At 46.3% G+C, this 26,977-nt stretch overlaps 1 protein-coding gene across 2 annotated transcripts in view; it reads right to left on the reverse strand.

The window, feature by feature from the left end:
* Nucleotides 1-675: 675 nt before the first annotated feature.
* rab28 (RAB28, member RAS oncogene family) overlaps nt 676-26,977 on the reverse strand; it is a 31,485-nt gene continuing 5,183 nt past the window's right edge. Inside the window, exons 2-8 of one of the 2 annotated variants that reach the window (XM_080526388.1) lie at nt 25,695-25,791; nt 22,338-22,426; nt 20,283-20,412; nt 4,468-4,571; nt 4,164-4,241; nt 1,538-1,635; nt 728-843 (exon numbers count right to left, since the gene is read on the reverse strand). In XM_080526388.1, coding sequence (XP_080382514.1) covers nt 1,543-1,635; nt 4,164-4,241; nt 4,468-4,571; nt 20,283-20,412; nt 22,338-22,426; nt 25,695-25,791 — 591 coding nt within the window. In that variant the 3' untranslated portion in view covers nt 728-843; nt 1,538-1,542. Of the gene's footprint in view, nt 844-1,537; nt 1,636-4,163; nt 4,242-4,467; nt 4,572-20,282; nt 20,413-22,337; nt 22,427-25,694; nt 25,792-26,977 lie in introns of both variants that reach the window. The other variant, XM_080526387.1, reaches the window with a different exon arrangement.

Consider the following 26,977-nt stretch of genomic DNA (forward strand, 5'->3'; position numbering starts at 1 on the left):
CTCCCACTTGTGTGGCCGGTGTGCAATAAGAGAGGGAAAACAAACAATGTCATCGAAAATAAACTTTGAAACAGCGACTTTCCCTGTGAGAGAAATCAACTTTATAGCTGCTACATACAATCAAATGGTCCCTCAACTAATTGATGACAAGAAGGACGGTAGAAAAAGATAAATGCATAATAAATAGTGTGAAACATGGAGGATGTCCCATATGCTTTCAGCACAGTTAGTGTTAAAATAAAGTTGTAGCTAAAGTTGATTTATCACCCAAAGGAATCATTCATAGAAATATAGATGGATTTGTAAGTCTGGCATACTGTAGGGTCAATGCTGTTCCCCGTCATTCTGGTAAATATACACACATACTGTATACAAGAGAGAACACATACAAATCTTTACTTTGCAGTATTTGGTCCAATGACCCTGAAAACCCCAAAAAGCAATACTGATAGTAAGTCTCAACAGCTTTACTGATGACTTGTGCATTGAGAAAATGTGTGCGTGTGTGCGTGTGTGTGTGTGTGTGTGTGTGTGTATGTGTGTGTGTGTGTGTGTGTGTTGAGTGTACAGTAGAGAGAGGGGCAGGCTCTGGCTATGAGCCAGTGTGTATGGGCAGCCTGCTGGTCAGAGACCCTCACTGCTGTAGTTAGTTTGTGGAACCTCTGGCTGTGCTTCTCATCCGTCGGGGGAGGAGGTGGCGGAGGGGTTGGGGAGGGAGGGGTACAGGGAGAAGGAGACGAGGTGAGGGGGTCACTGCAGCACACACATGGAGCTGCGTGGGGGGTTGACTGTCCTGGCCACAGGCTCCTGGCTGTAGTTCACTATGTCTGCCTTTACCACGCGCTGCAGACAAACACATACAGAGAGACACACAAACAGAGAGCAGTAGTATTATGAGTATGCAAAGTATACTGTATGTTTACTGTACAAGTAAATATATAAACGTGCTTTAGAAAGGAAGACAGACTTGCTCTTCTCTCTTTTTTCACAGATGCGTTCAGCTCTAAGCCAATCAGGAGCTTCCAAACACAGGTCAAACTGAGGTCAAACTGACAGAAGAAGTCAGTTCACCCAAGTCCCCATCCATGGACTACCGACTACAATTGTCTAAATTCCTTAAAAGACAATGTTGACGTAATTTGATAGGAAAAATAGGACTAGCCTGAACCAAATTACCACCCACGGATTTCAATACTAGCCACCTATTTCGTTGTTTGGTACCTGTACTATAGCAATGACAATAAAGACCATTCATTCATTCATTCATTCATTCATTCATTCATTCATTCATTCATTCATTCATTCATTCATTCATAAATCACCACAACTCAAGTGCTACAACCACAATAACTACCACTACCACTACCATTACCACTACAACTAGTGTACTTTTAAAAGACACAACTAATAACTGTTTCTACTACACCATACACAAATAGGGTATATTATATATGGGATATATATTTATATTTTGGGATATATTTGGGATATATAACCCAAAAGCATATCTACATGTGACCAAGTACCGTAGACATACTGTGACTATTGAACAGAACAGATTTTGCTCTGATTGGGCTCGTCTCTGATGGGGCCTTCATCCTGAGGGTAGTCCACCAGCTCAGCTTTCACAATCCTCTGAACACAAGACAACACACCAGAGCCATGGAGAGATGGAGGGATGGAGGGATGGGGAGACAGGAGAAGAGGGGGAAAGAAAAGGAGGGGAGAGATGGAGGGAGACAGAGAAGACAAAGCAGTGTAGATATAGGAGGAGGAGGAGGTGAGGCGTGAGAAGGAGACGTGGACAGGGAGGTCAACAAAAACACAGACAGGGAGAAACAGAGGTACAGTTGGTTAGAATGGAAGATGGGTTAAAAGAACAGGAGAGGGTGATGTCATTTTGTTTATTTTTCCTTGAATCATTTTCTATTCTAATCTATGTCATATGTAAAGATGAAAGCTCCCCAAGTTCACTCTCTATTTCTTTTTCTTTTCTTTTTTCTTTTTTTCTTTTTACTTAATATAAAAAAGGGAAAAAAGACTTTGGTCATAGGAACTGAGTTGATTGTGATATGTTGAATGTAATGACGATTGTTGTAACCAATGACCATTGACAATAAAAAAAAGAAAAGAATGGAAGATGGGTAGATGTGAAGACGGGGGTCACGGTCTCGACAGCGAGAGGAATGACAGAGAAAACAAATGACACGTACTGGTTTGATGATTAAAATATATATATATATATTTTTTTTTTTAAGAAACAGAAATTGCTGCAACCAAAATACATACAGTACTGTCTGTGACCTATTTCACCATGCCACCTATAGCTTCAATCAACCCCATCTCAAAGAGTCCAACAACACAAACGATGCTAAATGCGGAAGCATCTTTTGTTTTTTTCTTACAATGAGGACATTTCCATGGAGATGTCCCTGTGAGTCAGTGGCACAGGGCTTACTGTTAATCTAACCCTGTAAGCAAAACCCAACTGAGACAACCGGGCCGTGCAGTATAGAGACAGCAGACCTGAACTGGGACAAGGAGCCGGGCGGCACAGAGTCCAACCCATACCACATGGTTGAAAGGCAGGCCCCTGGTTGGCTGTGTGATTAACGAGCTGCCCATGCCGGGTGTCGGGGTCTCAGAGTCGTCAGCGCTCTCAGTATGTGCTCTCTCAGACAGGGGACCATGATGAAGTGGGCTCCCAGGCCGATAAGATCTGCTTAGGGGTCGCGACCCCCATGTACCGCTCTCTAAACCTGACAACTAATAATGAGTCTCCTCTAGCCCCCCCAGCAAGACCCTGAGCCCTGACCTGCTCCAACACACACACACCCCCGACCCCCCCCCCCCCCCCCCAACCCAACCCATACACGCTACTACAGATCACAACTGCATCCCTTGACATCACTAACATTGCAGAGCAACAAGGTAGAACAAACTAGAAGACGGTCTCTTTTTCCTTTGTGTCTCAATCCCCAGTGTAGCACCTATCTGAGCACCTTCACCCTGAACCTCTCCCTTCCGTCTCTGTGTGCCGTTGAGAAGAGAAGAACACACATATCACTGGAAGTGGAATGTTCCTCACTGCGTTACAAACATCACAGACTAGAGTCCTCCCTCCGTGGCCGCTGTGGCAGGCTGGTGACTGGTGGATCAGAGCAGGCCACTCGCCCTGCTTGTTTGGCCTGGATTAAGGCACTTGGGTTTATTGAGACAGCTATCACGGGAGGTGACGGAGAGGAGCAGAGTTGGACACCTTCATTAGCCCCTGTCTGTTGAAAGCAACAAGGCTGAGATGGTGGGTGGTAGGAGGTATGTGTGTGTGTGTGTGTGATTCCCCACCCAGGTCAGTGGCTAGTCCCCTACCCTTCCCTCCCTCTAGGGGTCGTGACCTCCCCCTAGCCCCTGCCGGCCTCCTCAGCCAGCCGCTAGCCAGCGCGGCTCCAGCCAGTCATACTGTATCACCCCCAGGATTAATGCCCCTGCGTGGGAGGAGGTAACCCTGTAATCCCGGCGCTGCCCGCCCCACCGCGGGGCCACCTGGTCTGGGCGGGTGAGCAGGGGCCGAGAAGGCCGAGCTCGGAGGTCCCCCCCCCCCCCCGGACCCTCGTCGCCAGGAGATAAAACGCAATAAATCAGAGGACGCAGCCTAACCTACTCACCCCGCCTCGACCGACCTCCGACCTCTCACTTCACACACTAGTGTCAACGTGGTTCGACGCGGGGCCGTGTGTACAGATGGACAGTGTCAAGTCGCAGGTAGGGCATCGCAGGAGTCAGACATAACACGGCGTGTTGCCATAACAACGGCTTTTCTTTTTCTTTTCTTTTTACAGTGTGAAGTGAACTCCTGACCTGACACACTCCTTGTTGACCTTGCTCAGAGCTACAGTTAGCGCTTTGGCTAACAGTGAAGAAAGGTCACGGGGGAGATGGTGACTGTTACGGCCGTAGTGTGGTCGTGTGTGTGTGTGTGTTTTTGTGTTTTCTTGTGTCTCTCCCTAGGGCGATTGCCCTTCCGCCCTTCCGCCCTTCCTATCGCCATGGTGACGGCCTGAGGAGTGAGCACACCTGGTACAGGTGCAGTACAGGTTGCTGTAGAGAGGCTGCAGCGTAATAATAAACAAAAAAGTGTCTGATGTAAAACAAACAAGACTCACCTGAGACTGCTCCATCTCTGCTTTGTTGAGCTTCACGCCCAGAATCTCAGCAGCTACTCTCTGGAAACACAGGAACACCTGAGGGAAGACAACCGGGGGGGGGGGAGGAGAGTACACAGAAAAAGAGAGATGGGGAGAATAAGTATTAAACATAATTTCCTTTTTTTCTTTTTCTTTTTGGGGGGGGGCTTCTTCATCCTTAAGAATATCACACACCCACACGTCATCATGAGTGAACTTTATGGGTATGTGAGCCACACTTCTGACGTGATTTTAAGTGGCTAACAAACAGCAAGTGACTCACCGAATCTCCAGACTTGGCTGACACCAACTGGCTGATCAGGCCATTCTCCTGGCAGAAGCGCTGGTGTTTGTCAGGTTTCACCGTCCGCATGTGCTCCAGGTCGACTGGGGGATGAGACAACGTGACAACAACGCGTCAGCAAACTACACAGACGGGGCAGGGCAAAGGCTTCACGTAAGGTTATATACCGGCGTAGACAGACATACTGACACAGTGAACTGTCTCATATCTGGTGTGGTGGTTAACACAGAAAAAGATACGGTTAACACAGGGATTTAGATACACGTGACCCTGTCTCATTTAGACGGATAATAAATAAGCAGTCGTCTATAACTGTTGTTGTGGTTCTTCATTTCCAATTCTGCCTGTGTGTTTGTGTATGGTCGAGTTGTTTTAGTTAGTTGTTATTTAAGGACAAGGGGGGGGGTTCAATTTAAAGTCCCTGTGGCTCAATTCCCAGCTGGGAAGATTCCCGCCTCACTGTCACACACAGACATTCCATAGCATAGTACACGGTCCTTAATAGTCGTACCCTGCGGCTATGCACCTTTACCTTTACCTCTCCGTGACCCGGGACAGTCAAAGGAGCCCAGCTGTGGAGGCAGTTAAAACAGGCGACCCAAGGACGACTGCAGGCTATCCACGGGTATGGGTGTCTAACGCAGAGAATACCTCTGTGACATATAGTGTTTAATGCAATATTGGAAGCAGGCCTTTAAGGTGAACACGTGGTGCCAGAGAACTGGGTCTGTCACCACCTTGTTGATTTACTGCAAACAGGCAACAATGACGGGCAGCTTCTTTTCTAGCCATTGTGCGCCGTCTACTCTGTGCACTCGACTCCTGTGCAGTGATACCCAGCATGCTTTGCTTCAGCCCTGTTCCTCAATGCCGGGGTCATGCCGGGGTCGCTAGGGGAAGACACCCGGGGGTCCCGCTGCTGAAAGCAATAGCTTTCCTCTTTATTTGTGTCTTTGTGTGACCAAGGCGGCCACGCCCGGTATCTGGTGCATGCGAGGAGGCACGGCCTACTGTACTGGTGTTGCCTTTCTCCCCCCCCCCCCCTTCCCGCCCTACCCCCACGACTTGTTGCTCTTTGTGTGAGGCTTCATTCAAGCTGTCAGTGTTTTTTTGTTTTTTTTTACCCCGTTCTCCCGTTCTCATGCCCCCTTCCCTTGGTTTGTGTCTGTGTGTCAAAGACAAAATGTAAATGATCAAGAGGGAAAAAAAAGTTTAGAAATGTTTTTTGTAACTAGTTTCGTTCCTGAATCTTGTTTAAGAATGTCGACGATATAGCTGAAAAAAACATATCCTACTGTATAAGTCCAAATCATATGAGTCTCAAACATCATCACACGTGAATTTGAACGAAAAACCTTTCTATTACTACACACGCGCACGCACGCAACGCACGCACCACACACACAACATTTACTCTACGGCCGAAGCAGGTTGCCATGTCTTTCCTCCCCACGAGTAAACATGGCTGTCTCATAGGCGTCAGCACGTTATTAATTCGTGTCATTAAGAGCGGAGGTACTCCTCATGCTACTAGAAGTAAACTGTGCTAATCCTTTGGATCCTGAACACTTGGGAGAGGTTATCAATCATGTGTCACGGTCAGATTAGCCAACATTAACACACGCGGGGCAGGGCCTCGGGAGTGGAGGGAGAGTGGCAGGCCACTGCGAGGAAACGTGATGACGTGGGTGACAAATGAAGATCAAGAGCAATTAAAAAAACTACGGGAGTAATGTTCATCTGTGCTGCCTTAACAAACAAATACAGTACAGGGACAATAAAAGACCACAGTCAATAACAATGTTCATAGAGGTACAAAGGCATGAAGGATCATTTGCAAGTACTCAATGTTGATGAGGTTGGTAGTCCACCGCATTAGCGTTGTAACAGTTTTCACAAGATTCCATTTGTCATAAACAACAGGCAAGATGGTCCATTCTTACCTCACATGCTCAGTGACATGTTCTGAGCTCGTCCACAGACATGGGAGAGTAGTCATGTGTTATTCTGCTCTAGCTCTGACAGTCGTCAGGAGAGTTCAGTTATCACGTACCCCCACACAGGAGAAACAATACGGACCCGGAGACTAACAGAGCGAGAAGGACTTGAAATTCTCTCCCACACAAAAATAAAACAAAGGCGATGTGAGGATGTGGATGAATAGAACGTCTGGACATGGATGTCAATTAATTATATATGTTTTAATCTTCGTACATCTCATGACAATAAGAGATAAATGGTGCGGTAGAGCCGACCTCAACATTACATGCATGAAACCCCTGACAAGCTATCAGGCAATAATCAATCAACCCAAATGTAATGTCTGTCAAATGTAGTCCTGAAGGACTAACAATGACAAAGAGCAGACAAAGAGAAAACATTGTACAAATTGTTACAATTTGGAAGGCGAAAAAAAAAAAGTTTGATTTTTCTCCTAAACAAATTCTCGCCACATGTGTCATCCTGTCCGAGGACACTGACCGCACGAAAGCACTAATCCTACATTTTTTGTGTTTCGTTTTTTGTTTTTTTCCACCTTCTTAATGTAGCCATTTCCACTTATCAGGTTGAAACAATCTTCAACCGACGATCTGGTTTCCCTCCGTTTCTGACAAACTGTACATCAGGTTAACTACCCCCAGGAAGTCACTGCAAACAAAACTAAACTGTTTAGGCCTCCGAGCACATAGAGATAGCAGAGTGGACCATCACTCGTCAAGACCGATGGCTCTCCCTCACCCCAGTCACCGCCAGTGTTTACTTTAACAGTCTGTATGTCATTGTGGTGCGTTTCAGAACACAACAGTTGGGAGACAGAAATCCTTGTGAGTAAATCACTGGTATACCCTATTTGTCATACAGCACCGTATTACAAAACGAATATTCTAATAAAAGGTTAGAGTAGGACAAATGAACAGTGTGGAAAGATGTTGTTCCAATTATTTTCCTAAGTGAAATGACCAGTTTAATTTAAAAAATGACTAAAAGAAATGTAATATTTCCTCAAAGGAATCAGATTTGGGGCAACAGTGTTTAAAGTACTCGCATTGTATACAATTGGGTCAATCAAGGAAGTACTCCAGACTCATGCCACAGAGGTGCGTCAGGACCCGGTCCAGGAGACAGTGAGGAGCGCAGTGCTGTGTGGTCCCTGGCGTCACAGTGATGGTCCGGGGCCCTGTTACACTGGCACACTGAGCTGACTGCTGCTGCTGGGGCCCGAGTGGAACATTTAATGGAGCGAGAAACTGCCAGGGGATAAACTTGACACAACACTGTTCATCGGCCACCAGCCTCATTTAAACCAAACAACTGTTAGAGCATTGGGGAGAGGATGGGGGGCCTCCTGGAGTGGGCGGCTTGGGGGTCATACCCCTCTAGTGAAAGTTGCAGCCAGGGGTTTAACAACCTGAGGGAACACCTCTCACTTCCAAAATTACCTCACTGTGCCTGGCAGACCCTTCCTTGGGGGGGTCACATATAACCCTAAAGCACAAATTGACAAACTGGATTTTTTTATAACTTTCGAATCTAACCAAAATCAACCAGGTTGGCGGTTAAAACAACCTTTCTGTTACCTACAGTAGGTAAACATTTCAGATGCTTACAATGGTCCGATATGATACTTCTCTGTTTCCAAACCTACTGTTAATGTTCTCCCTCCACACCTGCTGCGTTATAATGACTGATGGTCCACTATTCTATGATGGGAGACAGGGGCCTGATATACAGCTTTACTTGTACTTTTTTTTTTTTTTTTTTACTATTCCCTTTGTTTGTGTAGAAGATGGACCACCACCAGAGCCATTTTGGCAGATGGGCAGCGCATTAATGTGGGCTAATGTCTATAATGTCTCTACTGCAGGCCCATGGAACCTAACATGGACTACTGCCGGATGCTGAACAATGTCGTGGATAAAGCCAAGATAAGATACTAGGGATTAGCATCCTAGAAAACAGCCAAACCCATTAGATTAAAGCCTCTTATGGACATGGTGAATGACATCATTCTCATGCCTTTCTTTCCTGTTTTCCTCTCTCTCCCAATATATGATATAGAACCCAGTATAATTGCAAGTGACATTTTATTTACTGTTAAAATTACTATTAAAAGGACATGAGGAAAAACGTATAGAATCTCACAAAACTCATAAGCGTATAATTGAATATTCTCACTGTGAGCTTTAATCTGTTTGGTCATTGACTGACCTTTTTTCTGCACGAAGTGGCCAATAAAATTAAATGGTAAGGTGAAATCATGCAGTAAGTTTTAACCCATTAGTACCCAACTGGTTTACGTGACATGAGCACAGCTCATAAAAGCTCGGCGATACGAAGTGTTAAGAGCTTTGCTGCTTTGACGTTTGCACGAAGAACAACATGAGCGTATAATAAACGTCAGGACATATTTGACAGAATTCAAAGCAGGACGGTACACATGCTGTTTGGCTGTTATTGCTTTATCTTCTTCGCCAGAGGCTGAGCGGCGATTCATTCTACATTTTTAATCTTTAGAGTAGAGAGAAGCGTTAAAACGTCAAAGTCAGTCTTGCCTCTAGAACACCATGCAGTCATTTAGAACATGCAGTAGCCAGGGTTTGGAAACCTTAAATGCTACTCTTGTGCGTTTTATTAGCCTTAAACAGTCTATGGATTGTTTACACAGCACAGCATGCACTGGGTTTATTTTTAGCAGGTTGGAGAAAACTGCTAGATTTGATATTAAAACTGTTAGTATTAGAGAAGTACTGTTGAAAGTAAATGTGTTCAATATTTTCTCAATTAAGGACATACAGTATTTCTGTAAAAACATGTTTTTTAAGTAGGCTATAACATATTGCTACCCAAATCGTATACTCTGTTTAAATTACCTGGATGACCTTTACTAAATTGACTAAATTAATTTCTAAGACGAACAGTAAAACACAGGGGGCGAGTGTATTTGTGACTATTATTATTTTCTGTATCTTAGAGAATAGACTGTGTAGGAGGATGAGGTGAGTCAGCCTGATGTCAGGGTGAGGGAGGCCTGTGTTAGACGCTTGTGTTAGAGGCCTGTGTTAGAGGCCTATGGGGGGGGGGGGGGGGGGGGGGGGGGCGTCCTGACTCCTGACAGAGACAGAGCGCTCTTTGTGCTCCAGTGCCCCTGCCCCGGTGGCCTGAAGCGGGCCAGCACCGCCAGGGGACCAGCTTTCCTCCAGGTCAGAAGTGTTCTGTCGACAGCTCATTGATCACAGCTCATCTTGTCACCCGACCGTTCTTCACGGACACACATGCAGACACAAACACACACACACACGCACACGCACACGCACACACCCTGCACACACATGTGCACATGCGCGCACGCACACACACACACACACACACGAAAACATAATCAGATACCCTAGTCACCTGTAAAACAACATTGAGCAAGTTCTTCCTCCCCCGTGTACAGGTGTGGACCGAGTAGGTCCAGTGATAGGGTGTAGACAGGTGAGTAGGTCCAGTGGTAGGGTGTAGACAGGTGAGTAGGTCCAGTGGTAGGGTGTAGACCCCGTTCGGGGTGGGTGTAGACCGGTGAGTAGGTCCAGCAGTAGCCGGCCGTTGGGGGGTGGGGGCCGGGAGTTGCGAGGCTGTCAATGCTCACAGTAAAACACGGGGCCCGCGGGCCTCGCCGACTGGGTTAACGGGCTCCCAGGACCAGTGAAAGTGAACAAAAGGCCCAGTTCTGAGCCGACCGCACAAGACGCTGGCCGGGGTTTCACTGGCCGTGTCCTCTGAGCTCTCCTGTCGCAGTTAAACTAAGTGGACTTTTATGGCCGAGCTGTAATACACAGAGCTATGAGCCATGAGTGTGACTGTGAACCATAATAATCATACAGAGAGCACCAGGAGTCGACATCATTATTAGGGACGTGTTAGGGGAATTATTAGATCGATCTGCTAGCAATCGGAATCGGACGATAATGAGTAAAAAAATATGTGATCGGGGAAATCCGATAATGCTTTCTAGTGGCCGATCACGACAACCGATCGATAACGCAAACAACGTGAGCCAATTCATTGCCTCGCGTGCTCATTAACCTAAACGAGCCACTCTTGCATGCTTGTTAAAGTAAAATATGTCGGTGTTATGTGTTTATAACATTAACCCTAACCCTAACATTAGGACTCCAGTTCCCAGGATGCTTAGAAGAATGTTACCTGTGTGTGTAGCCTAGCCGGCAAGTTGAATGAATGAATGAATGAATGGTCTTTATTGTCATTGATATAGTACAGGTACCAAACAACGAAATTTGGGAGGGGGGGCTCCCCTGGTGCTAGGAAAAAAAAAAAAAACTAAAAACAAGAAGGGAAAAGAGCTGGTTTACACAAATAAAGGCTATGTACACTATCCACTATACTATACTATACAAATAAAACACTGTGCTGTACTCTATGCTATGCTATACCTATTCTAACATTTCCTATCTCTGAACCTTATGTACCCGAGGGTTGTCATATTGCACATAGTGTTATTGCACATTCATTTAAAGTGTCGCAGTTTGCAGGTTTGAAATGTTCACAGTTGTGTTTCAGTGTTGCACTTGATTTCAATCTCGTAGCTGCCATCAAATTGTCTAGATCAGCGGTTCCCAACCTGTGGGCCGCGGCCCACTGGTGGTCCGCGAGAGTACAGCAAGTGGGCCGCCAAATCATGGGCCAACATTTTTTTTTATTGACGTTTTTTTTGTTACAAAAACGTTTTAATTTTAAAAAGATAAAAAATCTTGGATTGAACAGCCTTGATCGTATTGTGTGTGGTGTGCGCCGATATTTCCATCCGAAAAGAAGAAGTCAGCTCGCTTCTTGATTGGCTACATTCCATCCCGGACTCGCGAACAGGGTTGCCAGATGGGATCGACATTTTCCACCCTAACCACAGTCTAAAAGCGCTAATTCCACCAAAAAAACCTGAGCCCATCTGGCAACCCTAGTCGGGAATCGGGAGTTGCCCACACACATAAGGATGTTTGGTCGTAAATATTGAACACATACAACATTTACGATCTTGGTATTTGATCACCTGCTATATAAAACATCGCCGCTCGGCTTTAATGGTTTAACCGCTATTTATTTATTTTTTTTTTGCCACGCTCCCTCTAGTTTTTGGTCAAATTACGTCATTGTTTTGAGCGCTCGTGCGCGTTTCATGCACGTGCACGCGGAAAAAAAGTGGTGGGCCGCGAATACTGGACATATCTGTAAAGTGGGCCGTGAGTCCTAAAAGGTTGGGAACCGCTGGTCTAGATTGTCCAGGGCCTAGAACCTAGGTCTTTGCTGTGTTCAGGGCCTGAATGGCCCTGGGGTAGAAGCTGAGCTTCAGTCTGTTTGTCCTTGCGAACATGGTCCTGAACCGCCTGTCCGAGGGCAGCCGAGCAAAGTGTTCGTACCCAGGGTGGGATGGGTCTCTGGAGATCTTGGAGGCCTTCCTGAGGCAGCGTGTGTTGTACAGCTCTTCCAGAGAGGGGAGGGGGGCGCCGGTGATCTTCTGGGCCGATCTCACGACTCTCTGTAGCGCATTCCTCTCTGCGGCTGTGCAGCTGGAGAACCACACGCAGATGCAGTAGGTGAGGATGCTCTCCACTGCGCAGCGGTAGAAGGTCACCAGCATCTCCTGTCCGATGTGGTCTTTCCTGAGGACTCTCAGGAAGTAGAGCCGCTGTTGTGCCTTCTTGATGATGGCTGCTGTGTTGATCTTCCAGGACAGGTCATCCTGTATGTGCACCCCCAGGAATCGGAGGGTTGAGACTCTCTCCACGCTCCCTCCATCGACGAGCAGGGGCTGGACCTCAGATTTTTTCCTCCTGAAGTCCACGATGATTTCCTGGGTCTTTGACTGGTTCAGCAGCAGGTTGTTAACCTTGCACAGCTTGCCCAGCTGCTCCACCTCATCCCTGAACGCCGCCTCGTCCCCCCCCGAGATGCAGCCCACCACGGTGGTGTCGTCTGCAAACTTTACGATGGAGTTGCTGGGGTGGACGGGGGTGAAGTCGTAGGTGTAGAGGTTGTAGAGGATGGGGCTTAGCACGCAGCCCTGGGGGGACCCAGTGCTGAGTCTGAGGGCTGTGGGAGCCCACCCGCACCCTCTGGGGGCGGTCAGACAGGAAGTCCTTGATCCATGCACATATAGAGTGTGATAGTCCCAGGTCTAGTAGTTTGGTCACTAGCCTGTCTGGAAGGATGGTGTTGAAGGCAGAGCTGAAGTCCACAAAGAGCAGTCTCGCGTAGCTGTTTCCCCTCTCCAGGTGGGATAGAGTGGAGTGGAGAGTCGTCGCGATGGCGTCCTCTGTGGACCTGTGGGCTCTGTAGGCGAACTGGTATGGATCCAGGTTGGGCGGGAGGCGTGTGACTATGTGGGCCCGGACTAGTTTCTCGAAGCACTTCATGATGATTGGTGTGAGTGCCACCGGGCGGTAGTCGTTTAGGCAGCTCACCGTGCTTTTCTTCGGGACTGGGATGATAGTTGAGGTTTTCAGGCAGGGTGGGATGGTGGCCTGGGACAGGGACTGGTTGAAGATGTTGGTGAAAACCCCGGCCAGCTGGTCGGCGCAGTCCCTCAGCACCCGTCCCAGGACGCCATCCGGCCCTGAGGCTTTCCTGGGGTCCACCGCCTTCAGCACGCGTCTCACTTCATGCTCTGTGAGGGTGAGGCTGCTGAGAGCTGGAGAGAGTGGTGTTTGTGTTGTGGTTACCTCCGTTCGCCCCTCGTCGAACCGGGCGTAGAAGGAGTTCAGCTTTTCCGCCAGCAGGGGGTCGTCCTCCGCGGCTGTGAGCCTGTTGGCTCTGAAGTTTGTCATGTGCTGAACCCCCTGCCACACCCGCCTGGAGTCGTTGCTCAGGAAGCATTCCTCAATCTTCTCTCTGTGGTCTGCCTTGGCCTCCCGGATGCCGCGCTTTAGGTTAGCCCTGGTGGTGCTGTAAAGCAGTGTGTCCTTCCCTGAGAAGGCGTTGTCCCTCTCCTTGAGCAGTTTTTGGACCTTCCCAGTCATCCATGGCTTCGTGTTGGGGTAGACCCGGACCCGTTTGTCCACGGTGGCTGAGTTGGTGCAGTTCACAATGTGGTTCAGAACCGACGACGTGAACTTGGCATTTTGTAAATAAAAAGAAGGCTTAAACCTACACCTAGTTTAGAATAGAAATACAAACATAACAGTGTGGAGCTAGGGTAAAATCCTTCAACACAGCCAGTTTAATAAGGCACTTGAAGTTGCATCATGTGGCGGACCATGGCGAGTTTGAAAAGCTGACCGCGGAGAATGAGAAGAAAAAGGCAGAGAAACGTCCGCTAACACAAACCCACTATAGAGACCCACGCGTGTGCATGTCATACTCAGAGATAATGCCTGAAACATGCTCAAATCAATGCAAGACGCAGGATTGCCAAGTCTGGGATGTATGGCCCACACTTCAGCTGGCTGTCCACGATGGAGCATAAGTGATATCATAGCTACAGAGCCAGCCTATCAAAAGGTTTGTGGAGATTTTTTTTAAAAGGCTCTTAAAACATTTGGGCTTAGGCCTCGCTTTATCGGATGCTCTAAATGTTAAATGTCTTTTCTACACTAATTTTCATTTTTTTTATTAGCCTATTAGTATTAAGATATTATTTGATCGGTATCGGCAGTATATCGGCCGATAGTGCTCATAGATTATCGGTGATCGGTATCGGTGGCAAAAAACGGTATCAGGGCATCCCTAATAATTATGCACATCACATTACCAGAGACTGATTCACAATTATATGGCTGTCCTATGAGATCATCATACACTGTTACACATACCAATTAAAACGAAGTAATCTCGTCCTAAATTCAGACCATTGTTAATTGAAACATAGAAACAAGCAAAAGGTAACGCTAAAAAGTGAGGTGCAACACTATCACCCAACAAATAAAATAAAAGGTAGAGGATACTAAAAAAAAAAAAAAGGGAAAAAAAAAGAAACATTTTGTCCCAAATAACATTCAGAAACACAACTTTCTAACCTTTCTAATCACATGATTTCAAAAGACCCTAGCTATTTAAAAGGGAAGTATCCGATGCTGGGTAGGCCAGGCTAGGCCAGGCCTAGGCCAGGCATTCCTCCATATCAATGTTGTGGAGAAACTAACAGGAATAAGACTCAGTGTGACCGTGGTGAGGGTTCCAGGCTGCATTGGGGTCAGGTGGCTAAGCAGGGCTGCGCTGTGCAACTCAAATTGCCCATGACTTGCCACACAAGAAGGCATCCGAAGACTGATCATCTACTGCATGTGCAACAATATTTGCTTTATGGATGGCTAAAATGAATGAGGACTTTCCATGTTACTGCAGGTTCACGAGTCAGAGGGATGAGTGTGTGAGTGTGTGAGAGTGTGTGAGTGTGTGAGTGTGTGTGAGTGTGTGAGTGTGTGAGTGTGTGAGTGTGTGAGTGTATGTGTGTGTGTGAGTGTGTGAGTGTGTGAGTGTGTGAGTGTGTGAGTGTGAGAGTGTGTGAGTGTGTGAGTGTGTGAGTGTGTGTGAGTGTGTGAGTGTGTGTGTGTGTGTGTGTGTGTGTGTGAGTGTGTGTGTGTGTGTGTGTAACCTACCTAATCCCCTTCATCCTCCCATAGACTCAGTGTGACCTGGTCATCCAATAACAACACTAGTCTTCTTCAGACCAGCAGAGAGGCCAGCTCTTCAGCCAATGCGGTCGTGCTACGACTCTGATACAACAAACATTGAATTTAACCCACGCTTCCCTTTCAATACAATGTGAGAGAGAAAAAACAGGAAACGCTGGACGTGCTGTATACTGTAAACATTCCACATCTTTAGCCAACCATAACCCTAACCCTTACTAGATTCTATACTGTATATAGAATATTTTAACCATAACCCTTACTAGATTCTATACTGTATATAGAATGTTTTAACCATAACCCTTACTAGATTCTATACTGTATATAGAATGTTTTAACCATAACCCTAACCCTTACTAGATTCTATACTGTATATAGAATGTTTTAACCATATCCCTAACCCTTACTAGATTCTATACTGTATATAGAATGTTTTAACCATGCACCGTGCCGTACTAGATTCTATACTGTATATAGAATGTTTTAACCATGCACCGTGCCGTACTAGATTCTATACTGTATATAGAATGTTTTACGGTGTTGAACCTGCGGTCACCCTCCCCGTAGCGCTACACAGACACGCTGACGTGTGCATCCCCTATATCTAGAGAAGGGGGGGGGGGGGGGGGGGGGGCGAGGGGGGGGAGGGCATTGGGCTTTTGTTCCACCACGTCTATTGTGGCTAAACCGTCCCCTTGGGGGCAATTAGGACCTTTTAGTTTGTTGTAAGAGGACCTAAGTATGAGTGGGCTGAGCCAGGAAAAACATTTCTGAGCTAAACCAAAAACAGAAGCGCATTGAGCTCCTCCGGGCTCCTGGGCTTCTGAGCATCTCTCTATTAACAAATGTGCAGGCCTACACTGAACAGACAGGACCCGTGGCAGCTTTACAGGGGCAGGGGGGGGGGGGGGGGGGGGGGAGAGACGAGGGGGGGGGGGGGGGAGGGGAGAGACGAGAGGGGGTCGGGGGGGGCTTCAAACCCCACCCTGGGCCTTGCCAAGAGGGCAAACAACATGGACAATGTTGGTGGCGGAGGCCAGCTATAAGAGAACCGAGGGGTCTGGCGAATACACGCTTTAGCTTCTGCACAGCCGACTGGGCTGGACAAGGAAGAGGAGTGTGACACATGTGGTACGTGGGCAGGTCAGGAGGTACTCGCATGTCACGCATGTTGTTTGACACAACAGTGACACAGAGCCAATTAAAATACATGACTGTAAAAGGCAGCGAAAGTGAATGTGTTCGTTCAAACTTGTGAACGATAGTGAGAGTGTGTGCGTGCGTGTGTGTGTATGTGCTGTGTGTGTGTGTGTGTGTGTGTGTGTGTGTGCTGTGTGTGTGTGTGTGTGTGTGTGTGTGTGTGTGTGTGTGTGTGTGTGTGGGCAATAAACTCTCTCTGTGCAACAACCTTATCTATCTTCCAGCCAGTCGGGGGAACATTTCCCATGGCGAGCCGGTGTGGATCTGCTGGACTGAAGAGCGTCAGAACCTCTGTGCTAAAAGGCATGAGTGATGAGGAGGGGTTAAGAGAACTGAACCCATTTAAGTCACCCAAATAAGGACTGTGGGAGCCCGTGATGGATGCCCTGGAGTTCCTCAGGGAGAGAGGGCTGGAGAGGAGAGAGGGAGATGGGGTGGGGCGGGGGGGGAATGGGGGGTTGGGGGGCAGGGGTTCAGTGGTCCTGTCTTAATAAAAATAAATGTGCTTGATAAACGGCATGAAAAGAGGGTTACACAGTTCCAATGTCTACGTAAACATGCCACTTGTTAAATCTATTCTACAAATGATACCGGTAATGATCTTGGCCTGAACACTGTGTTTTAGGGTTTACGACGATCGCAAAATGTCACATCGAATGAGATACAGTCTATTTGCTCAGTCCTTTTGTCAATATTTATGGACAACATTATAACAACGAAACATAGCTTTGCATGACCATTATATAGCCACGTCATAATCGTTTAGGAATTATTTTGTACTGTATGACTATCAACTAGTAGTAGCCTAAAGCTAAATGCACACAATAAATCCTTTGGTAACCTCTGGTAACAGTTATTTGGCTACATATACTGTCCAGTGTTAAAGGAGAGCAGGATCTTAGCGAGGGAGACTACTCCACATCAAGCCAACATTTCCCTGAGAGGATTCTGTGTACCATACAGTGTTACACTGGGCTGCGCTGTAATAAACAGTTATAGTATGTTTAGACAGGCCAAGAGCTTAGCATTCTTCCATTACCCGTGTGTGTGTGTGTGTGTGTGTGTGTGTGTGTGTGTGTGTGTGTGTGTGTGTGTGTGTGTGTGTGTGTACGACTGAGTGTGTATAACTCTGTTATGTGTATACACGTGTGTCCTCAATAAAATATTTCATTGGCTTCCTCCCTGAATTGTTACAAGTGGTGCCATTATTTAAGCCAAGGGTCTGGGTAGCATGTGGAGGGCAAGGGTATGCACAGCGCTGGGCTTAACAAGCACACTTAACCTGACACGGCCAGGCTAGGCAGAAGAATGGCCAGGCTGTTCCCCCGCCTCGGCGTGGCCGAGCAGGGCAGCAAGACCACCGTAAAGAGAGAACAGGAATGAAGATAGCACCCCAAATAACAAAATCTGACTAGTCTATAAATTCTATTAGGCTCAATATAAAGTCTAGAGTACAGGTCTTAATTAGGTTTTGGCGTGATCAGTGTATACCGTATATGGGTCAGTTTAGTTTTGAAAGGTTTGCTAAAAATCTGCTGAAGTGGTGAGTTAGGTAGCTACACTTCAGAAATAAGAACATGCGCTAAGTCAAATTCATAGAGAAACAACACAAAAAAACCGGAGCGTTGCAACGAGAGAAAGGATCTCTCAGAAGACACGCTCCCTAAGGGACCTAAATCCATATCGAGAGCAGATATTGTTTTTGTAAGCTCCTAGATCTAGTCTGTCGTTCTATTTCAGTTGTCATAAACATGGTCTGAGGGTTGCTTCCCCTCACTCAAACTTCATGGGAAACCTACAAAAAAACAATCTCAAACACCGCTCACCAAGAATGCTGTCCATTTTTTGGGGGGGGGGGTCGGACTCACTGTAAACGAGTGCCGCCCTCCCGGGCCACTCGGCCGAAACAGAGAGCTACGATACATAAACGTGTTAGAGGCTCCTCAGCAAAAGAGCGAGAGAGGGAGAGGGAGGGAGGGGAAAAAGAGAGAAACCAAAACAGAAATGTCTGTGTGGGCAATTCCCACAAGATAGCAAGACTAACTCTCTCTTCATGCCCCCTGAAAAAAGCGGAGTCCGTGAGAGGGTTCAGGGATTCATAAAGTCTCGCAAGGTAATTGATTGCTCCTGGTAGGGCAATCTGTGTGGGATTTTCTTTTTCTTTTCAGTTTTTTTCAGACTGTAGGAGCAAAAAATAAAAAAAACACACGTTCTCAGCAATATAGCCATTAGGTGGAGACAGACGGAGTGAGGGGGGGGGGTCTCTGGCAGTGGGGGTATAGACTGCTTAAATCCATATTACAGTATATATATATACACACACACACACAGAGAGAGAGACACACACACACACACGCACACACACACGCACACACACACGGACACACACACACGGACACGCACACACACACGCACACATACACGGACACACACACACACACACAAAATGTAGCCTAAATACGGAGGCGCCCGCCGTTAGGCCCTGGGCATTAAGAGATGCATCGAATGCAAAGACGAGAGAATCCCATGTTAGACAGGCGAATTAAGCTGTGACCTACGGCCCCCGTTGAGTAACATTAGAGAGAGCTTCCTGTGTAGACACCACTCTGTGGACCGTTCATCATTGGGGGGGGGGGGGGGGCTGTGGATGGAGTAGAAGGGGGTGGGGGTGGGCGACTGCCATCATTACACACACGGACGCTTACTTTATAATAACACGGCGGCAGCCTCGTCTCCACATCTGTCAGAGGGATGTTTAAAAAGAGTCATCATTATTAGTCTTTTTTTTTTTTTTTCTAACATGGGCGGATAGGCGGAGGTAGGGCGGGGGCGGGGGGCGGGGGGCGCAGGGGCTGGGAGGTAGGAGGAGGTTGTCTGGTTATCATCCAGCTCCTCTCCTCACTCAGAGTCACGGCCGTGGCTGGGGCTGGGTGGGGGGGGGGGGGCAGGGGGCTTGAGGGGTACTAGGATTGACGGGTGGGGCAGGGGGGGGGTGGTACAGATAAGAAGTGCCCAGCAGCCACTGCAGCAGGGTGTTAAATCACAGAGAGTCACGCACACATCGCCGTTCACATCGCCCAGGAGACCACGGCCGCCGCGCTCCATCAGTTATCTTATCACATACATCCATTCTCCCTGAGCCCTAACATACATATCTGTTATCATCCAGCACACTCCTACACACACACACACATCCAGCACACTCCTACACACACACACACACACACACACACACACACACAAACACACACAGACACACTCCTACACACACACACACAGACAGACAGAGTGGGAGCACAAAGGCATAAGAGGGTACAAATAATCAAAAAGCCCAAGAGAGGTAAAGAAAATATATATATATAAAAATTATATATATATATAAAATCAGACAAAAATCGCCTCAATGTTCTTTAAATAATACGGTTACACTGCGAACGGCAGTGAGGCTGTGCGGAGTACATAAAAGAGTGAATAAAATTGTAACGGCACAAAGAAGGCATCTTCACTGAGAGGAAAATGCCCTTCTCTTCACAGCTCTCTGAACATGGGTTCATACAGGATGTCTCTGCTGCACACTCGATTTCACCACGCATGAGAGTTTGTGTGTGTGTGTGTGTGTGTGTGTGTGTGTGTGTGTGTGTGTGTCTGTCCGTGTGTGTGTGTGTGTGTGTGTGTGTGTGTGTGTGTGTGTGTCTATGTGTGTGTGTGTGTGTCTGTCCGTGTGTGTGTGTGTGTGTGTGTCTGTCCGTGTGTGTGTGTGTGTGTGTGTGTGTCTGTCTATGTGTCTGTGTGTGTGTGTGTGTGTGTATGTGTGTGTGTGTGTGTGTGTGTGTGTGTGTGTGTGTGTGCGTCTGTGTGTGTGTGTGTGTTTTTTTAGTCTAGGCCTTTTGCCGTTTCAGTTTTTTTTAAATGCTTTGAAAAGATTGACAAAAAAAATAACACGGTGGCGTTGTTACTGACACTCACTCTTGTTCCCCACCAGGGAGACCACGGGCTGGACGTCCGACTCCTCGTTGGCCTTCTTCACCATGCTGTACCAGTCCTCCAGGTTCTCAAAGCTCTGGTAGTTTGTAATGTCGTACACGAGAAGCACACCCTGCAATTGAAGACAAGAGAAAGTTACACACTAGATGAACCTGGTGCACACTGAGCCGCTATTCAGCTTTTGGAGGGATATATACAGTATATAGATATATATATATATATATATATATATATATATATATATATATATAGATATGTGTGTGTGTGCGTTTGACGTTAAACAAACCTACACATATCCCAGAGAGGTGGAGTGTGACAGAATGAGCAGTAGGTGGCACTGGTGCCTGATGGGAAGCCAGTCGGTCATCATACCCACCTCCGCACGGGCACGCGGACGCACTCGCTCTCACACACGCGCCCGTACACACACAAACGCCCATACGCACACGCACGAAACGCACACGCACCCACACGCCCAAAAACATGGCATATCCTAAGCTCTCTCTGATGATGATCCGGGAGTTAAAGATGATGCATGATCCCCAGCGCTAAGGACACGCAGCAGGCCTCCTGTCTGAGCAGTCTGTCCGCAGGCAGAGCTTTTGTCCACAGAGCCAAAAACAGTCAAGGTAGGATAATGGTGGGGTTGGGTTATCTCGGCGTCAGTGTCTGGTGTCTGGGCTGGTAGATGGAAGGCTGGTGGTGTTTAAGGCTGGCTGTGAGGTACTGTACACTCGCCCTTCCTTCATCTAATCCTCAGGTGTTGTCAGTGCAAGTGTAGACAGTGTCGGAACCACTAGACCGTTAAAGCTCAAGCGCTTATATGTACGCGAAATGCGATCAAAACCCCAGAACGTTACATACAAAAGCGCAACAAGTTGGCGCGAAACGCCTCGACGAATAACTAAGTACAAAAACCTGCGTTTTTTTTTGTCGTCCACAGCCTTTTGCTATTTCAAAAGGATAGAACACACACACACACAAAAAACAACGCCAAAGTAAATCTCTCCACTCTGCGCGGTGAAACGTGGAGGGTGAATCCCTCAGTATTGGGGCGTCTGTTTCGGAGACACGCAATGTCACAACACACTAGGTCGGTGACGACAGTTCACATCAGTTACCATGACAACGTGTCGCTACCAATTCCTCCGTGATTGATTACAGCCTGTGGTGTCGGGAACAATAGTGGTGAAAGCTTCATAAAGCACTGGTGAGAAACCTGCGGAGCAACGTATTCTAACGTGGAACTGACATACAACACCTTGTTAGTGCAGGAGTGAAGACACACACACACAGACACACACACACACACACACACACACACACACACAAAGCAGGTGTGTGATGGGTTGTCTTGTTCTCTCCATCATATACAGGCCGGGCTGTTCAGACAGACAGAACCTATAGCTTCCTCTTTAAACGAGCCTAGCTCTGAGGGTCCCTGCGGGTGACAGGCATCTGTAGTCTGTAGCAACAGCAACCACTTATGGATGTTGCCTAGAGGAGCGCCGCTAACGCACAAACAAACACACTCCTATGCTAGCTTTATTGCATGTCAGCACGGCCCTCTCATTGTCACATTCATTATATAACACATTATGTTCATTTGCTCACAGAGAATGAGGTGAGAACCAGGATGAGAGAGAGAGAAAGAGAGAGAGAGAGAGAATTCATCAATCCTTCTTTACATACTGTAGTGCGCATACAGCTAGAGTATTGGAACTTGGCTGCAGCCTACTCAGGGTCCTGTTGCACTAATATTATCATAAACGCGTATTAATTACACAGCCTAATAGAGAAACACTATTACATTGTAAATGGGTTACAGTAAAACCTTCAGAAATCTAACATGAAGAACGATGGACCACCTCTGGGTTTATTGAGAGAGAGAGAGAGAGAGAGAGAGAGAGAGAGAGAGAGAGAGAGAGAGAGAGAGAGAGTGTGTGTGTGTGTGTGTGTGTGTGTGTGTGTGTGTGTGTGTGTGTGTGTGTGTGTGTGTGAGAGAGAGAGAGAGATCAAGTTATTTTCATACACTACCTGCGCCCCGTAGACGTATTTATCCAGCATTTTCCCTCCAATTGTTTGTCCACCGATGTCCCATACTTGCAGTGTCACATTCAAGTTGCCTGAGGGAAGAGAAAAGGGTGAAACATTAAGACACTGGTCAAGAAAAAAAACGTAGGCTACCTCCTCATTTCAAGCCTACAATGGAATTTCACAAACTACAATACTTTTAGTTTTTTGGCTTGACATGATAGGTGCCTTTTTCGAATTATCAGCTTGTATTGACTCAAGAGTGAATGTAACGCGATAGACTGAAGAAAAATTGTTGTAAGACAAAAGCTGATGGTTCTGTAAATTTGTGAGCTTTCCACCTCGGATGTTTTTGTGTTCTTTAAGCGTTTAGGCGTTTGTTTGAACAAAGCTCATAATCTCAGGGAAATCGCGAGTCAGCCGTAACTGGAGCCTATATTTTTCGAGGAGAGGGATTTCTATAATAAAAGTCGACGTTGTTCATGTACATATTGGAAACAATAAATCAGAGATTAATCTTTCATTCTAACCGCTCTCTCCTGGCAGGTCACCCACGCTCCACATCCAAGAATATCCAGCCCAGAGATTCAGGGGGATGAATAGGTATGCTTACCCTGTAATTTAAACATTCCCAATACCCCAGCAAAGGAGGAGAAGAAAAAAAAAAAGAAGCACTTATTAGCCTGGGAATAGCTGTTTGCATTGTGCCTTTTTCTGCCAAGTAAAGGAGAGCGAGGAGAAATATATGTGGTGTTAAGAAAAATAGGGATAATTAAACAGAAAATAAGAGGAAAAGACGACTCCTGCTCCAACGTGTGGCAAGAGGGAGGGAAGAGAGCAAGACCGAGAGAGAGAGAGAGAGAGAGAGAGAGAGAGAGAGAGAGAGAGAGAGAGAGGGAGGAGGAGAGGGGTACAAAACCAAATCCAAATAAATATTTTCTTCCTCTGGAAAATGAAAGGAGTGGTTGGAATAAGAAGAGGAGGGAAGACCAGACAGTGAGGAGTTTATGTTGGTGTGATGAGGGCCCTCCAATGGGGTGGAGCGGCGATGGAGGGCAGAGCGCTCAGTGTGTGGACACGGCTGGACAAGCCGACCCCCGCACACTATACACAAGTTCCTGATGGAGCAAGGAAGGAAACCCAAGTGTTCACAGTGACTACATCTAGACTATACAGTGTCAATGTAAAGCTACATTGAAGAGTGCAATGAATAACTCTTGGTGTTACAGTATGTGAGCTGGGCCTAATACCCACCCATCCTTTGCACTTGGACATTCACTTTATTTATGTTTCAAAAGATTCACGCTGACTCGACAGCACCGAATGTTTTCATGCTTGATGGCGGGGCTCAATGTGTTCTTTCTGTTTATTGGCGAGAGTGAAATCCAATAAATACATGAATATAAAAAAAACACTGTCCTATGCACGAATGCATCCAAAAATGTATAGTATCACACAAGAATGTGATGCCTGGCTGCAAAGATCAGAAAATGAAAGAATAGCAGAAATTATCAAGTAAATTTCCATCCATAGTCCACCCCGGTCATCCCCCCCCCCCCACTCCTCCCCTCCCTACCTCGTTGGTTTGGCCCGACACATCTGGAAGAGGTATTGTTATAAAAAGCACACACAGAGGAGGCCGTTGTGTGCCAATCGGCCTTGCCTCACCTCTCCTCGCGTTGGAAAATGTACATTAAGTTTGACAAGCCGGGCCTTCATGGTGAGAGGGGCCAGCTCCCAGTATACTCTAGCCTATCTTATAGAGACCCTCACAGCCCCACAGCGCCCCAGAGACCGACACAACTCATCCAATATAAGCCAGGGTGGGAGCAAGTGATGGGGGAGCCCTCCTAACGATCCTCTCTGACAGACCACCCAAATCGCAACAGGCACCACCTCTTCATCAGCTCATCAACACCCAATTCCCCAGAAAATGTGCCATTTAACAGCTCCGGTGTTGAACTGAGGTCTGGGCGCTATCATATCTACAATATTGTTACAGATGCAGCCTACAGCAAAACTTTTGTCGAAAATCACGAGGTGGACTAGAATTATTAGCATGATTTCTAACTGTCTAAATGTTCACTAAGGTCAGCCTATTCATTCTCTTTTACAAAACATTTTAAGGAACTTCTTGGGGGCGGTTTCCCTCTCCTGACATCTCATTACCAACTGAAATGGAGGTAACGATGAAATGTAATATTTTTCACCAACTCCCAAATCAACAAAATGATCATATTTTCATTTCAGCACTTAATTCTCCCTCAGGTTATGTTATTTTAATAGTAATAAAAGAATGGAACCACTTTGCAGACTTTTCGAGCTTTATGCCTTGGCAGAGTTTTCGAAAATGCAATTTAAAAATGCTGAAAATCCCCATTTTATATGGTAGGAAGTCCAAACGGAGTGCTTTAGTCTTAATATAGAATTTAGTCAATAAACATTTATTTTACACATCTAAGGGGATACAGAGCGTGGCTTTATTTCCTCCGATTTGAAAATAAACAAATAAGAACAGGAATGTTTTATGTGGTGCGGAACAAAGATCAGTTGAGCCTTGAGGATCAACGATATGAATATAAAATGCTAAATGTATTTACCCTGTACTGTGCCCACAGAATTATGTGCTAGACTTGCCTCTCTGGACATAAGCTGTCCATTGGCTTCATGGAGGAAAAAAGAGCCCGGTTGTTTGCACTGGAGAGAACAGCTTTCAGACTCAATAAGGCTGAGAAGTGGCAGACTCCACAATGTGGTGCGACCAAGAAAGACACATTCAAAGTCCTGACTTAACCTGAAGAACAAATCCTTCTACTACATGGAAGCCCTCGGCTGCGTCAGGAAATGTAAAATATGAACAAAATAAACAAAATAAAAAGATTTACAAAACTCAAAAGAAGATTCACGGTCCTCTTATGTAAAAAGGGGTAATTATCAGCAAACTGAATTAAGCAAGCCTAGGCCTACTGTATATGTTTACCTTTGATGAGGGAGAGGTTTAATTCACATAAATACTAATCCATATAGATCTTCTGAATCAAATCTGATGACCACTTTATCATCCTATACTGTATGTTTCATGAGCAGAGTTCTTAAGCATTAAAACTAGACCCACCTCATCCCCGATAGGCAATTGTGGATTTACCGTGTGTGTTTTTGAATGCTTGTGTCTGCGTGTGTGTGTGTGTGTGTGTGTGTGTGTGTGTGTGTGTGTGTGTGTGTGTGTGTATGTGTGTGTGTGTGTGTGTGTATGTGTGCGCGCGTGTGTGAGAGAGTAACTGCATGGGTGCGCGAGTAGGTGTGTCTGTGGTGAGGTACAGAATAAGCTTTTACTCCCAAAGGATTATGAAGGTGTGTTACCTGGCAGAGTTATTCTCTTCAGAAAGAAATCCAGACCAAGAGTTTGTTTGTACTGTTTCCCGAAGGCCTCCTGGGCGAACCTGGTGGCGAGTGATGTCTGAAACAGGGAGAGACAATGCTAAGACCCGCGCTCTGCAATTAAGAAGACTGGAAACATTTAGGCTGTGTTTATAAAAAAATTGGTAACAAAACCTAATAATCACACACATTTTAAATGCTTTATTTATCTCCACATAAATAGTACAATATCTAAAGGACAAATACTATCAGTGCATTTTGACATTATGAAAACAGGCAGTTACAGTAGTGCTGAGCCAACAAGCGAGCGCACACACGCGCACGCGCACGCACGCACACACACACACACACACACACACACACACAGTGGTGCTTTGTTAGGGTGCGCTGTAAGACAACAATCAGTTGACTCCTAATAAATCAGACCTGTACTTTTGTATGTTGCAAAAAAAAGTTCCAATGCTTGGAAGACATTGGTTAATTCTAACCAGTGTAGTTAATATCAGCTGTGAGGCCTCTGCTGTCTGCTGTCTTAAAGAACTGCCATGGCTCTGACGGCGAAAATCACAGTGAATTAAGAAAACAGGTGTCTGGTTGATGTCTCCAAGCTACAGCCTCAATAATAATTGCACTGAATTACAAAACTCCATCACTCTATGTCACTTTTGAGTTTGGGGTATAAATGTCATCTCGTAGCCTAGCCTTAAAATCCATGGGAATTCACTGCACAGAGACCTGACATGCCAAGTTTAATTCATTTTGATGGATGAGGACGAAAGGAAAAAAAAGTGCTGGATGTCTATTAGCTATCTTTAGAGCAGTGTGCTTACGTAAACACAGAGGAGCACTGAAACAGCGGGGCTCCGCGGGTCTTCTTGTGGTGGATTCAGCTTATGTACTACTTGACAATCACTCAAGGTTATAGAATTTGAAATAAATTGTTACTTGAACTCCGCAGAGCGTCCACTTATGTCGCAATCTAGCTCAATTTACTTTCAGGTTGTGCCAGAGAAAGCATCAAAAATACAAAATGAGAAAACGAAACAGACAAGTACACCAACAGGCAAGCATTATTCAATTGTCTTTGCGCCATAACAACATGCCAGACTTCAGTCTCAGTTGTTAGGTTGCTGCACCTTTTGGGCATGCCACTTTCTCCCAGCTGGGTTCGCTGATAGTCACACTGTAGTACTTTCTCCCATTTCAATGTACGGTTTACAATTACACACAATTCTCAAATACCAATGCTTTCTTTATGGACCTAT

This window comes from Nansenia antarctica (assembly GCF_963989245.1).
Source record: "Nansenia antarctica genome assembly, chromosome: 3".
Classification (NCBI taxonomy): domain Eukaryota; kingdom Metazoa; phylum Chordata; class Actinopteri; order Argentiniformes; family Microstomatidae; genus Nansenia; species Nansenia antarctica.